Here is a 15,000-nt window from a genome sequence, read left to right as displayed (position 1 = left end):
CCATACCACACCATACCACACCATACACACCATACAAACCATACCATACACAACACAATACACACTATACCACACCACCATACACACCATACCATGACGTTTAAAAGCAGCGCCCTCTTTGGTGCTGTTTAGCATTGCACTGGTGCAGCGGTGGGTGGTTGGTAGCCAGCTCCTCATCCTCATGGGTTGTCAGGCTGCCGCTACAGTTTTGCTCGGCATCTGCCGCTTATTGCTTGAAAAGCCCGACTGACCAAGCCACTCTGACGTCACCGCAACCCTCTTGGAGGCGGGTCCGGCGCGCTTTGGCCCGACTCGGGAGAGGGTCCATCTCGGGCGCGACTTGGCACAACTCGGCGCGTTTACACTGATACTGATAACGCGGCTGGGTTCGACTCGGCGCGTCCAGAAGTGCCAGTGGGAGAACCCTCCCCGAGAGTCTGGTGACCACGGTGGGTCGAGGCCGGGGTCCTGGAATGTGCCGTCTCCTCTCAATGTCGGTGTTACCGGTGCTTTTCCAAGCTACCAACCGTGCCACAAGTCCTCCAACCCATACATATAGGTGGTATAGCCTCTAATACGACCCACAGTCTCAACTGTGACTTGTAGCTTGTGAGCGTGCGTGTGCGTGCGTGTGCGTGCGTGAGAAGAACAATTTTAGAGAGGAAGTACCGCGTGAGAAATGAGCAATCACCTATATCTCCTTAAATCAAACAAGTTTGGGCCTATTTTTTTTCCCACCCTGTCTCATATCAAATGCGTCGGGTGGACATTACGCAACCGTCACCTCTGCAGCTAGCAGAGCCTGTATGCTGACCACAAGATGCTTCTTCTCCACAAGCTCGCCAGTGGAGCAGGCGGAGAGGGCAGCATGCTGGAAGAAGCATCTCACATGCGTAACGCGTTCACGTTGACCAGTGAAGACGGGTCATAATGAGGTCCTGCACCTCCGCGCGTCCTCGACTGAGCACGTTGCCATCAAACACAAGACCGGAGCTTTCGTCTGGATTTACCTCTGCAGGAGGGGAGAAATCAGCCGTCCCGACACTTTGCGCACAGCAGCCGCCACAACACACCGCCGGCGCTGCGTCGTGCGTGCACAACTTCACGCCACTTCCATCGAAACGCACGCTACATCTAAGACGCATGCACATGCAAACACAATTTACCCGGCAGCTCGTTGACCGGCGGTTCGGGCCCGGTGCCCTGCCTCTGGCTGGTTCCGTTGACGCACACCCCGCGCCCCTCCAGCAGGGCCTGCAGGGGCCTGGCTTCGCCGGGCGTAAGGCGACAGGTGAGTCCGGCGCCGCACCTTCCGGTGTACACGCCGCACGGCTGGCCGCGGGAGAGCGCGCAGGTCATGCAGCAGCCGCAGCCCGGCTCGCGGACCAGCTCCGCGCAGTGTGCGGGCGCGGGCCGGCACAGCAGACGCGCGCCCGCGTCGCACGGCGCGCACCGCACCACGGGGCCCGCCGCGCCCGCGCCCGCCCCGCGCCACAGCGCCGCCAGCGCGGCGCAGACGCAGAGGGCGCGGAGACAGGCGTCCATCTCCCCCCCGGGCGGCGGCTGAAGACCTCGGTAGCGGCGGCGGCGGCGGCGGCGTCCAGATGCGGATGCAGATGTGGCGTCCACCGTCCCCCCGCTGTCGTGAGTCGGCTTACAGTAGCGGCGCTCGTCTCATTCCGCCCCACAAAACATAACAATATATATAGAGAGCCCGGAGAGAGTAGTCACACCCCCAGACTGAGCTGCGGTCCTGCGATGATGCGTCGCCCTGCAGTCCGCTATCCCCTCTCACACCATGGCGCACGAGGTGAGCGCTCTTCGTCGGGCTCTCGGACCTGTGGCGCCTGGGGGAACAGCTTCAGACGCGCAATGGCGCAAGACGGGGGGAGCGGAGGGATTATCAGCCCTCTTGACTGCACCTCACAAGAGATGCATGGCGCAAACAGCGCGCACACACACACACACACACACACACACACACACACACACACACACAGACACAAGGAGATCCTCCTCTTCACTGCAGGTCTGCTTTCCCCCTGGAGACAGTTAGCGGTCGTCGTAACAGCAGACAGGAAATCATTTTGGCACCAAAAGTGCCAAAAGGGCTACACATGGCCAGACCGACTCCAGCGTGTGTATCAAAGCCCATAAATAGGGTCGGCTCCGAGCGCTGGCCATATGGGCGGCGCCATGAGCGAATCCATTCACAGGAGGCGCCAAGGTCGGTGTGTGTGTCTGTGTGTGTGTGTGTGACCTATTTTTGCCTATGTTTCACCTAAGTGGTCTTCATCACAACCCAAAAATGCCATGTGTGAAACGCTGTGCGAGACCGCAGGGTATCACTCCAGGTACTAACAGGCATCTTAGGGGTTTTTTGGGTTCCAGTTTAAACATCACGTTTCAATGACTCACTGTTACCTGCGATGTATTTAAGTGGCTTAAGTGGCCTGATGTGTGCTGCAAAGTACAAGGGTGTGGTGTGTGTGTGTGTGTGTGCGCGCGCGCGCGCGCGCCAGGAATTGTCTTTTTTTTTGGTCTCCTCCCCTACAAGTCCCCCAACCCATACGACCACATATAGGTCGTATACCCTCTAATACGACCCACAGGAGCGTTTTCTAAATTAGCGCCCCTACCGGCAGCAGGATATATGCCACAGATAGTTTTCGCCTCTGTGCATTGAGGGTTTTTATCTACTGGCTATAAAGGTAAGTCGTCAGTAAACAGTGATAAAAACAAATTGAGAACAATAGAATATGTAGTCAGTGCGATTGCTATTGGCGGCACGACCGCTAGAGGTCACTTCACGTTAAAACGTAACTATAGGTCGTAATAAGCTGCTTCTACAAACGACCGATGGGGTCGTTTTTTGGTGGAGGACAGTCTCTTTATTTCAGCATGCCCTGCAGGACGGGCTCTTGTGAGTAAGGGCATGCATTTATATGCACGTGACTCTGTTGGTTCCGGCCCAGGAAGAAGCGCCATATGGCCCTATAAGCTTTAGATATATGTAGTTCATACTGTAGACAGGAGACCTTTTCATCTTCTATGTCTTCAATTTGCATCCATCCATCTTATGTACGAAGTTAATGTGGCGAATTCGGGGGGGGGGGGGTAGCCCGATACCGCCACAGCCGGGACGCGAACCCGTGTCTCCCGCACCACGGGCGACTACGTTAACCAGTCGACGAAAGGGTCCGACCCCCTAACCATGGGCTAGCGAGTCTAGTTATCCGTGGTCGTTACACTACCCCCCCCCCCCGTGCTTCAGCATATCAGCTCCCTCACGCCCCTGGGTGCACGCGCTTCCGATGGCCTCAAGGTCTCTCACCATCACACTTCTGACTCCAAGGTAGCAACCCGTGAGATCCGGATCCGCATCCCGGGCTGCCCCCCGAATTCGCTGCAGCCTAACTCTTGCGTCTTTATGGATTTGATGTCGCGTCACCCTTTGTAAGACCGACGTCAGCAATCCGGGGGGTTGATTCTGAAGTGGTTCCAGGTTTCCCCGCTTCAGAAGCTTGTTGCTCACTGTTCAGAAAGGACCTTAGATTTTCAACATGCCTCTAAAGCAGTGTTTCTCAACCGGGGGTCCGCGGACCCCTAGTGGTCCGTGGTGTAATTGCAAGGGGTCCGCGAAAATAAAATATCTTTAAAAAAAAGATCCTATGACATTTATAGAAATAGGATTATTTTACTCAAATGTGACTGAGACCTTTATCTACCTAAACTATAAAGGGTAACAGGACTTTTTTCTCTAATTACATCTGTTTCACAAGTGTAATTTATTGTATTTTAATAAGAGATCTCGCTCCCGTTTGCATTGTTAAAAGTTACTGCATAAAAATTCTGTTTTGTTACATATATCTGAAAGTTACTGAATACATATTCTGTTTTGTTACATATATCTGAAAGTTACTGCATAAGAATTCTGTTTTGTTACATATATCTGAAAGTTACTGAATACATATTCTGTTTTGTTACATATATCTGAAAGTTACTGAATCCATATTCTGTTTTGTTACATATATCTGAAAGTTACTGAATCCATATTCTGTTTTGTTACATATATCTGAAAGTTACTGAATACATATTCTGTGTTGTTACATATATCTGAAAGTTACTGAATACATATTCTGTTTAGTTACATATATCTGAAAGTTACTGAATACATATTCTGTGTTGTTACATATATCTGAAAGTTACTGAATACATATTCTGTTTTGTTAACTATATCTAAGTTACAACTGAAAGCTCTTATTTTTGCCCCAAAGAGTGAATAAATGCTATAATGCAATTTAAAATGCAGTTTCTACTGTTTCTATCAAATTGCAACCCCCCCTCCCCCAAGATCAGGTGGAGGGGTCCTCAGGGTAGATCAAAAATACGCAGGGGGTCCAGGACCCCAAAAAGGTTGAGAACCACTGCTCTAGATGTTCATATCAGGTATTTTCTAAGTGCCTCTAGACTTCTTATCCGCCTTGGTCCAAACAGCGTGACGTCCCCCGGGTTCAGGAGGTTGTGCACGAATCCCTGACTGATATATTTCACTTTGCCTCGCCTCGCACTCGCTTGTGCTGCTGACAGGATGGACGTGTACTTAAGTCGGCCAGGTTTACACTGGGTCCTCACTTGCAGGACTTAATAACACGTTCTGGGAGATTGGAGGACGGCGGACAAAGGCCGGGTTCTCTAAAACGGAACAAAGATGACCCACGTGATCAGGTCCTCTGGCAAACACAGCCCTCACATGGACCATATGAAATGCAGAGGGCCAGCTGCAGGTCCGCCGTCTGAAAAAAGGACACGTTTTGGCCGCCGTTAGCTGTGCTGGTGAGACCTACTCACAACGAACAGTCTGTCAGCATCAACCTCATACCTAATGCAGACTGCGCCCGTTTCCCTGCAGACCTAATCCGAGAGGACCCGCTCAAACGTCACGCAGCCTGCTGCAGCTGCAAGTCAGCCGTGCGCCTCTCTGCGCACGCTGAAGCGGAGGTCTCTCAGCTTGGTGCTGGGGATGTGCCACATTGTTCGGCGCTTTGCGGAGGTTTGTTGTTGGTGGCGCACAGCACGCCCCAAAATAAGGCTACATACCACACATACAAGTGGGACATTCCTGAGAGATTGCGCGTATAGTATTTTTTAAGCCCACTATTAATTGTTTGCAGACGAGAGCGCGGAATACACCGGGCACCAAGATTTCCCAAAATACCTCAAAAGCAGCAAAACCGGCGGGAGACGAGGTTCCTCTTCGCCTTCGACATTTCTTGGAGGCCAACGTCAGGTAAGTTGCCAACAAGCCCCCCCCCCTGGCACCTGGCCACCTGTTAACAGACAGGTCCGCGGCACTGCAGCGCACGGAGGAATGCCAAACATTTGTTTCATATGTTGAAAGAAGAGCCTGCTGGTTTGCCTCCCTCTCCTCCGGCCGTGGCTCTTTGGAGAGGGGCTCTCTCTCGGCCACCTGCGCATAGTCGGCATAGCAGAGGAAAACGTCGCGCACAGCCTGGAGTATTGGAGGACTCGCCGCTGGAATGTCGTCCCACAGCGCAGCCACTCAATAAGGAGGGTGTGGGAAGAATGCGCTGCTCACACACGGGGTTCTGCTCTCGTGGAGGAGCGGCCGGGTCAGAGGGCGAGAGCCGGCAGAATGACCTCACTGTCCCCTAGCGGTACTTCCTCTCTTATAGGAGAGAGCAAGCTGAAGGTGACTCCTCGCACACCTCTCATATAGCATATCCTGTTGTAACGTGCATGGATAAGTAGACACGTTGGCCGCTGGCCGAGGGGTCTGAGTCTTTAGTCGAGCGGTTAGCGATGTCTCCCGCGGTGCGGGCGACACGGGTTCGCGTCCCGGCCGCGGCAGTTCCTGTGGTTGCCCCCCCGAATTCGCTACACTGGTGTCAGAAGTGGGATGGGGAGACCGTAAGGCCGTCGGAAGCTGATAGGGGAGGGGAGGGTAGTGTAACGTGCATGGATAAGTAGACACGTTGGCCGCTGGCTGAGGGGTCAGACCCTTTAGTCGAGCGGTTAGCGATGTCTCCCGCGGTGCGGGCGATACGGGTTCGCGTCCCGGCCGCGGCAGTTCCTGTGGTTGCCCCCCGAATTCACTACACTATTAATCAGGAACACTTTATTTGTCGTTTCCCTCAGCCCACAGCAGTGCAACACAAAGACAAAAACACATCCAAGAACACATATATCCGAACTAGCACACATATCCAAACTAAACAAAATAAAATCACTGTCCAAGAGAACGAACGCCAGCCAGGATGACTGCCTGAGCTGCCGGTCTGCATGGGCTAGCACTTAGCTTAGCCTGCCCCGCTTCCGCGTCCTGTCAGGCCGCCCTCAACCCAGCTATTTTACCCCCATATCCCTGATTATTCCCTAAAGAATTAACGCCAGATCTAAGCCAGATAAGATGTTGGCCCTAACGCAGACTTTTGGAGCTAGTCCTCCGGATAGACAGCGGGGTGAGCTTTTCCATCCAAGACACAATGAAGGAGTGGTGTGTTGAAAGGCTGAAGGTCCTCTGAACCCCTCTGTCCTGTCGGCACAGAGGTCAGATGTACCCGGGACGAGGTCTCCCTCTACAGCCATATAACCAATAGAATTTACGCAAAACTCCTCCATAAACGTGATCGTCATCAGATTTACTAACAATATAGCTCAGCCCGCCCCGCTTCCGCGTCCTGTCAGGCCTCCCTCGGCGTTCCCTCCTCGTGCGCAGCTCCAGCCATGGCAGGGGCCGTGGTCCTTGGGCCCACCAGACGAAACAGAAACCGGAAGAAACAGACCATTCAAATAAGAAGAACAGCGCTTGCAATAGGGTGTAGAACGTATTAGTGCAAGAGTTTGGGCGGTGAAGCGCTCCTCAGCGTGCGTATAGACAAAAGACTTGCACTTATCTTAAATCACACGGGACAGGCCTCGCCTGACTAATATCCAACAGGTGCTGCACATCTTACACAGGGATATGACCCACATATCACGAACAATAAGGGTCAACAATACTTTATAGATGCAGAGTCAACACATTATTTCACATTTATGGGTGTGCACAACCATCTCCACAGAGCTTTTATTAACTTGGCGACCAAGTACATAGTGAAGTGGGATATAATCCAACACATCAGATCAGAATTCTCTCGTATGAGAAAATGCTAGACGACTGTGCACTGCGAGAGGACTTCTAATGTGCATGTTCAGTCTGCTTCAGGGTTCAGCACCCACGGAAACTCTGCAGCTAACCGCAATTGGGGCACATCAGAACTGCCCCTACAGCAGGAAACAGACCACGGGTCATACATCATATCCTACCAGCAAACAGTTAAGAGAAGAAGAGTCGGGAACAAACGAGCGAGATGAATAAATCCGATGTTAAAACTGAATTACGTAAGTCCTCCTCAGGAGCCAGGGCCTTTTCCAGAATCCAGTCCAGATGGACCAGGAGGAGGATGACCCGGCTTCCATCCTCAAGGGAGGAAGGACATCATCGATGACATCTTCAATGCTCCATCTACCACTCAGCTTTGGATTCGGCAGAAGGTGTGAAGTCTACCTCAGGTGGAATAAATTTGAAGTTGCCTGTAAGAGGTCTATCTCATTCACCCCCCCCCTCCCTTCTTTTTTTTTTCAGCGACGGAATGTGTGTTGCCATGACAACACATCCTCCCTGCAGACCTGTAAATGTCATTCTGCAGACAGAGAGAATGGTAAACAAGTGGGCCTATGTGCTCACATGGGGTCGGGAAATGTTCACACTTACAGCACGTGAAAAGAAGAGCCTGCTAGGCCGGGTCAGGGTTTTACACAAGCTGACGAGGCTGAAGTCAGGGACTACGGGCTCTCCACGTATGAACATTAACACTTGCTGCTCCAAGTAAAACCAGCAGTATGAAGCGCCTTGGTGGAGATGCTCTCTCTGCTTTTTGCCCCCAACTCCAGCCTTGCTGTTTTCACGTGCCTCGGGAATCGGCCTGTATTCCCTACCATGCAGCGATAGGAGGACGCTTGGTTAAACCTGATATTGGTTGAAGTCATTAATGATTTCAGTTATATCATCTAGAGATGCTATAAAGCTGTTTTCTCCTTATCTTTTTGTAACGTCTGGAGGACTGAGCCATCCTCCTCTAGTTCTAATGAGTCTAGATGATGAGCCCGGGCCAGTCTAGACAGGCTAATAACACGTGGAAGCTCAATGTTTAGGGCGTCCAGGTAGCTTAGCGGTCTACTCCGTTGCCTAACAATGACGACCAAGCCGGAGGTAACACGGGGATTCGAATTGTGGATTAGGGCGTCCGGGTAGCCTACCCGGACGCCCTAATCCACAATTTCTATCTAAAAAATGCCATGTTTGGGGGCCATCCGGGTAGCGTGGCGGTCTGTTCCGTTGCCTACCAACACGGGGGTCGCCGGTTCGAATCCCCTTGTTACCTCCGGCTTAGTCGGGCGTCCCCACAAACACAATTGACCGTGTCTGCGGGTGGGAAGCCGGATGTGGTTATGTGTCCTGTTCGCTGCACTAGCACCTCCACTGGTCGGTCAGGGCGCCTGTTCGGGGAGGGATAGGGGAGGACTGGGGGGAATAGCGTGATCCTCCCATGCGCTACGTCTGGTGAAACTCCTCACGGTCAGGTGAAAAGAAGCGGCTGGCGACTCCACATGTATGGGAGGAGGCATGTGGTAGTCTGCAGGCCTCCCCGGATCGGCAGAGGGGGTGGAGCAGAGACCGGGACGGCTCGGAACAGTGGGGTGATCGGCCAAGTACAATTGGGGAGAAAAGGGGGGGGGGGGACTGTTCTGTTTAAAGAGACGTCTTCTATGACTTCCCTGTTAAGAGAACCAGGCCTCGGCGAGCTTTAACAGATTTAAGAGGAGCGCTAGGACTTAAGACCGGAGATTAGCAATCCATTATGTGTGTAGCATCTGGTTAATGATGGGGGCCTTTCCAGATGTGTTTAACGTATCCTGCATCAGTGCCGGCCGGCCAACTGACTATTAACCACTTTTAAGGTTTGGCAATTTTCCACCGGTGATTTGGACAAAGCAGCTCCACTCACACGGAGGCCGAGTCCTGCAGAGCGCCCCGCGTTGGCAAAGACCCAGACTGTAGCTCCCCTTTTGCTGAAGCCCCTAGCTAAATATAAACCAACGCTCAGGATGCCTCCTGCTCTGGGAGCTGGGCATAGCCTCGGTTTCATCTGCCGTCTGACCAGGTTAGGCCCTTGGGTTGTTGTAGATATTTTTGAAGCGTATTTCTTTCACGATGAAAGAGTGGTTTGTATCCTGGTAATAGTTTTCCGGGGGTATTTGTATTTACATCTTCCCGTTTGGCAGATGTTTTTATCCAAAATGACTCGAGAGTCATCAATTATAGTGTCTACGTGTCAACCAGGGGTGGGTATCGAACACAGATACTTCTGAGGCACGGTACTAAGGTGGGAGGTATCGACTGGACCAGTAACGTCTGCATTAGCGGTGTTAGTTATCACTGCTACAGGTACTTACATAAGTCATTTTCCACAGTGGGCGATTAAAAATAGATTCAACAGTAGATGAACAACCCCAAAATCAGCATGACGGACAGACTGAGAGACCAGCCATGGAAACGCTGTAATGGGAAGACGTTAGTGATCATTTTCTTCCTTTTTTTGGGGGGGGGGGAATTTTTTCCCCTTTTTCTCCCCAATTACCCCACTCTTCCGAGCCGTCCCGGTCTCTGCTCCACCCCCTCTGCTGATCCGGGGAGGGCTGCAGGCTACCACAACGCCTCCTCCCATAAACGTGGAGTCGCCAGCCGCTTCTTTTCACCTGACAGTGAGGAGTTTCACCATGGGGGGGGGGGGTAGCGCGTGGGAGGATCACGCTATTCCCGACTGACCAGAGGAGGCGCTAGTCCTACGACCAGGACACGTACCCACATCCGGCTTCCCACTCGCAGACACGGCCAGTCGGCTTTCCCTGCTCTCAAGTGCACGTGGGATTGATCGGATGATGGGTCGTTCATGCGACTTGCATGCATTCAAGTGGTTTTGGGTCGGAACCCGGGGAGAACCAAACGCCGCTCTGTTTGACGCTTCCGCTAGCTAGCGTACAGCTAATACACCCAAAGCCGTAACCAGCGCCTTTATGACGTTGAAGAGGAGAGGAGACGTTTCTTGAGTCTACCGGAATTATTTGTTGGCTAACCTGTTGACACCCGCTGTCACTTTCAGTGGGTTCGGTTCGGTTCGGTCAACAAGAGGCTCCAAACGTTCGTGGTTGAGCGCGGCCATGTTGAAATAGACAATGACGTCAGCACTCGGCCAGTTCGTGTTGCATCCTAGAATTCCGATGTAGGGTGTTCGTGTGCTCTTCCAAGTGGGAAGCTGGTACATCCGATAAACCCCGCACCACGCATGTCGTCCACTGACTTCCGGTGGCCCACCGGATGCGGCAGACCAAGCTCTCCTGGCCATCAAACGAAGACAAACTTAGACGCAGCCGTGGACAAAGACACCGCATGGACGGTACTGGGTGAGGCCGCCGCAAACGTGAATTCGCGCCGCCGTCTTCCCACACCGGAAGCAGGAAGGTTTCTATCCCTTGGACTGGAGGATTGTGAGGGGAAGACCTGCAGCTCTGTTTCGGAGAAGTTGAGCTTCCTTATCCAGACCCCACGTGACAATGAGACAACCCGGGTGTGGAAACGCCTCGGTTTCTTACGGCGGAAAAGCGAGGAAGAGTTGGGTGTCATCGACAGAGCAGAACTGTCAGAATGGACCCTCATAATGACGCGTTTATCGCTGTGTTTCCACCGCCACAACTTATGACCTCAACGCCCCTTCACTCTCTCAAATCTACTGTCCGAAAAACAGCACCTTTGTTATCACTGGACAGTAAGCGACTCGTATCACATTACTTCGTTTTGTTTGTCTTGTTTTAATACCCTCGCCCGACCGCCCCATCTCCACCCCCTACCCCAGGCCCCTTGCGCTGAGAGTGATACTAGCCGGATGCAGATGGGGTGGGGGGGGGGGAGGGCACGGCGTTACTGTTAGTGACGGAGAAAGGCGAAGGAATCCGCTGCCAGGGCCAAAGCTGACAGAGAGGGAAGGCTCCTAGTTTAACCAGCTGGAGTCTGGGGTACCCAGCAGAGGAGGCGCCCCGCTGTCCTCTTCATACTGTGGTGCAGTGTGTGCAGGCGTGGCATGACTATGTGCACGTGTCACTCACACATCAGTCAAGTCCCGAACCCCCGTCCCTGTTGGGAATCCGGGATGGTTGCTGGGATGCCGTGTGTGTGTGTGTGTGTGTGTGTGGGGGGGGGGTGTAATGTATGCATAAGTAGCTGAGGAGAGGTAGGTGGGACTATCAAGGAGGAGCCTGCTGTAGTAACTGTCACACACACACACACACAACACACACACACACACACACCACACACACACACACACACAACACACTGGGCTATACAAATAAAATTGACTTGACTTGACATACCACAAACACACCCACACACACACACACACAAACACACCCACACACGTACACACACACACACACAGACACGCATATACACACACATACACACACACATACTCATATACACACGGATACACACACATATACACACACATATACACACATACACAAACACACACACACACACCATCTCAGGACAGTCTCTTACAGCTTCAGTGCTTTTCACGCAGACCTTCAGCACAACTGACTGAAGTGCAGACCGGCGGAGGTGTCCATCAGACATGAGGAGGTGTCCGTCAGACCCTGTGAGATGTCCATCAGACCTGCGGAGGTGTCCGTCAGAGCAGCGGACGTGTCCATCAGACCTGAGGAGGTGTCCATCAGACATGAGGAAGTGTCCATCAGACATGAGGAGGTGTCCGTCAGACCTGTGGAGATGTCCATCAGACCTGCGGAGGTGTCCGTCAGAGCAGCGGACGTGTCCATCAGACCTGAGGAGGTGTCCGTCAGACCTGCGGAGGTGTCCGTCAGACCTGCGGAGGTGTCCATCAGGACCTGCGGAGGTGTCCGTCAGACCTGCGGAGGTGTCCGTCAGACCTGAGGAGGTGTCTGTCAGACCTGCGGAGGTGTCCGTCAGACCTGAGGAGGTGTCCGTCAGACCTGAAGAGGTGTCCATCAGACCTGAGGAGGTGTCTGTCAGACCTGCGGAGGTGTCCGTCAGACCTGAGGAGGTGTCCGTCAGGACCTGAAGAGGTGTCCATCAGACCTGAGGAGGTGTCCGTCAGACCTGTGGAGGTGTCCGTCAGACCTGCGGAGGTGTCTGTCAGACCTGCGGAGGTGTCCGTCAGACCTGCGGAGGTGTCCGTCAGACCTGAAGAGGTGGTCCGTCAGACCTGCGGAGGTGTCTGTCAGACCTGCGGAGGTGTCCGTCAGACCTGCGGAGGTGTCCATCAGACCTGAGGAGGTGTCTGTCAGACCTGCGGAGGTGTCCATCAGACCTGAGGAGGTGTCTGTCAGACCTGCGGAGGTGTCCGTCAGACCCTGAGGAGGTGTCCGTCAGACCTGAAGAGGTGTCCATCAGACCTGAGGAGGTGTCCGTCAGACCTGTGGAGGTGTCCGTCAGACCTGCGGAGGTGTCTGTCAGACCTGCGGAGGTGTCCGTCAGACCTGCGGAGGTGTCCGTCAGACCTGAAGAGGTGTCCGTCAGACCTGCGGAGGTGTCTGTCAGACCTGCGGAGGTGTCCGTCAGACCTGAGGAGGTGTCCATCAGGACCTGAGGAGGTGTCCGTCAGACCTGAGGAGGTGTCCGTCAGACCTGCTGAGGTGTCCGTCAGACCTGAAGAGGTGTCCATCAGACCTGAGTAGGTGTCCGTCAGACCTGTGGAGGTGTCCATCAGACCTGAGGAGGTGTTCGTCAGACCTGCGGAGGTGTCCATCAGATCTGAGGAGGTGTCCATCAGTCCTGCGGAGGTGTCCGTCAGACCTGAAGGGGTGTCCGTCAGACCTGCGGAGGTGTCCGTCAGACCTGCGGAGGTGTCCGTCAGACCAGCGGAGGTGTCCGTCAGACCTGCGGAGGTGTCCGTCAGACCTGAGGAGGTGTCCATCAGACCTGCGGAGGTGTCCATCAGACCTGAGGAGGTGTCCGTCAGACCTGAGAGGAGGTGTCCGTCAGACCTGAGAGGAGGTGTCCGTCAGATCTGAGGAGGTGTCCATCAGACCTGCGGAGGTGTCCGTCAGACCTGAGGAGGTGTCTGTCAGACCTGAAGAGGTGTCCGTCAGACCTGCGGAGGTGTCCGTCAGACCTGCGGAGGTGTCCGTCAGACCTGAGGAGGTGTCCGTCAGGAATAACATGGCTGTTGTCTCACGTCCGTGCTGCTCTCCTCAGCCCTCGTACGGGGCTTGAACAGCGTTAGATGGAAGTGTTTGAACGAGGAACAAAATAAAGTGGGGAAAGGCCCAAAGCCCCTCTCATCCACGTCTGGAGTTGGTAATTGGTTTTTTTTGTGTTTTTTTTTTTGTTTTGTTTTTGTTTTGCCGCTCGTTCTGGCGTGGCTCGCTCATGGAGCTGTCATAATCCCTATTCCTGGAGGGCCTGGCCCCCGGAGCAGTCCAAGGCTCTAATTAGGCCAGAGTGAAGTGGAGGACCGAGGGAGAAGCTCTCAGCACTCCAGCTGACGGATTGCCGGCTGCTCGGAAGTGGGACGAGAGTGGCGCCGCTCACTTTGGCACAGAACCCCCCCCCCACACACACATACACACACAACACGAACGCACACACACACAAACACACACACACACTCTCTCTCTCTCTCTTGCCTCCTTTGTCTGTGGGGCTCTCTCTCTCTCCCTGGCTCCTACACAGAGAAAAGGAGGAACACGCTCTGAACACGTATGCACACATGATACTCACACCACACGTCAGCTTTGCCCTATTCAGTCTAGAACGACCGGGAGTTCACTCCTACCTAAAACGACCGTGGGCGGTCAAAATGACCGCCACGGGTTTTAAACTCTATATTCTGTCAAGATAAATACCCAATTGAGATATTAATGCGTTACATGTGTTAGCATGTCTGTTATGAAACTAGCTGACGCCAACGTTAACATTTTAAACAACTTTAATACTATTTCTCAAACATTTTAAAATGGCGGCTGTCCAACGCCTGTAAACGCTGCAAGCGCCTCGGTGGTAGTCATGGTGCGTCTGTAACGGCACCTGTAACCAGACGTGTTGGACATCATCACACACCAAGTTTAGACTGTTTCTCTCCACCGGAGGGCGCTAGTGTGTTTCTAGGACAGAGCGACGAACTTCACGAAGGAAATGACGCAAACAGTGGCACGACGCGCACGATGACGCGCAAATTTCGAGCCGTCATTTTGACGGCTCGTGGTCGTTTTGGGTCATAAGTTGCATGTACAATTGATCCAAAACTCATGTTGATACAAATATATGCAATTTTAGGAGCATCCACGGAGGGGCAGGTCTGCGTCATTTTTTCCTCACGAAGTGATTTAACTTTGAAAGTCCTAAACCGTCAAAACGACGGCCTCGGTCGTTCTAGTCCCGCACCGTCACATATGCGTCAGTCACCCGTATGCGTGTCAGTGTCAGATGGTCGCTCACAGGACTCGGAGACCAGTCACACCAGGAATCAGGATCTTGTGGTGACCCACATCTATATAACGAGAGACATTCACCTAAGAGGACGGGGGTACTTTAAGGCAGGGGTCAGGAAACCTTTTTGACTGGGAGAGCCATAAAAACCAAATATTTCTAAATATATTTCATTGAGAGCCATATAGTATTTTTAACGTATAATAAATTAAATATGTCTTACTTTTAATGCGACTTCTGGTGCTGCATGGTTTTGCTGATGGCCTTGTATCTGGTTCATACGTGGTGAGGTTGAGCTTCATGCAGGCGTTGAGGCTTCCATCAGTTAAACGTGAGCGTAGGTTGGTCTTAATGTCCTCATATGCGAGAATGACTGCTCACATGCATATGTAGAGCCAAACATGGTC

General features: G+C 52.9%; 1 protein-coding gene across 1 annotated transcript in view; it reads right to left on the bottom strand.

The window, feature by feature from the left end:
* Positions 1-1,545, bottom strand: part of LOC130123647 (insulin-like growth factor-binding protein 3) — a 12,746-nt gene extending 11,201 nt beyond the window's left edge. Inside the window, exon 1 of the mRNA XM_056292884.1 lies at positions 1,167-1,545. Within this exon, the coding sequence (XP_056148859.1) occupies positions 1,167-1,545 (379 nt within the window). The remainder of the gene's footprint in view (positions 1-1,166) is intronic.
* Between the last annotated feature and the right edge of the window lie 13,455 nt (positions 1,546-15,000).

Source organism: Lampris incognitus, chromosome 14, assembly GCF_029633865.1.
Source record: "Lampris incognitus isolate fLamInc1 chromosome 14, fLamInc1.hap2, whole genome shotgun sequence".
NCBI lineage: Eukaryota > Metazoa > Chordata > Actinopteri > Lampriformes > Lampridae > Lampris > Lampris incognitus.
The sequence above is the reverse complement of the archived record's forward strand: the minus strand, read 5'-3'. Positions and strand labels throughout refer to the sequence as shown.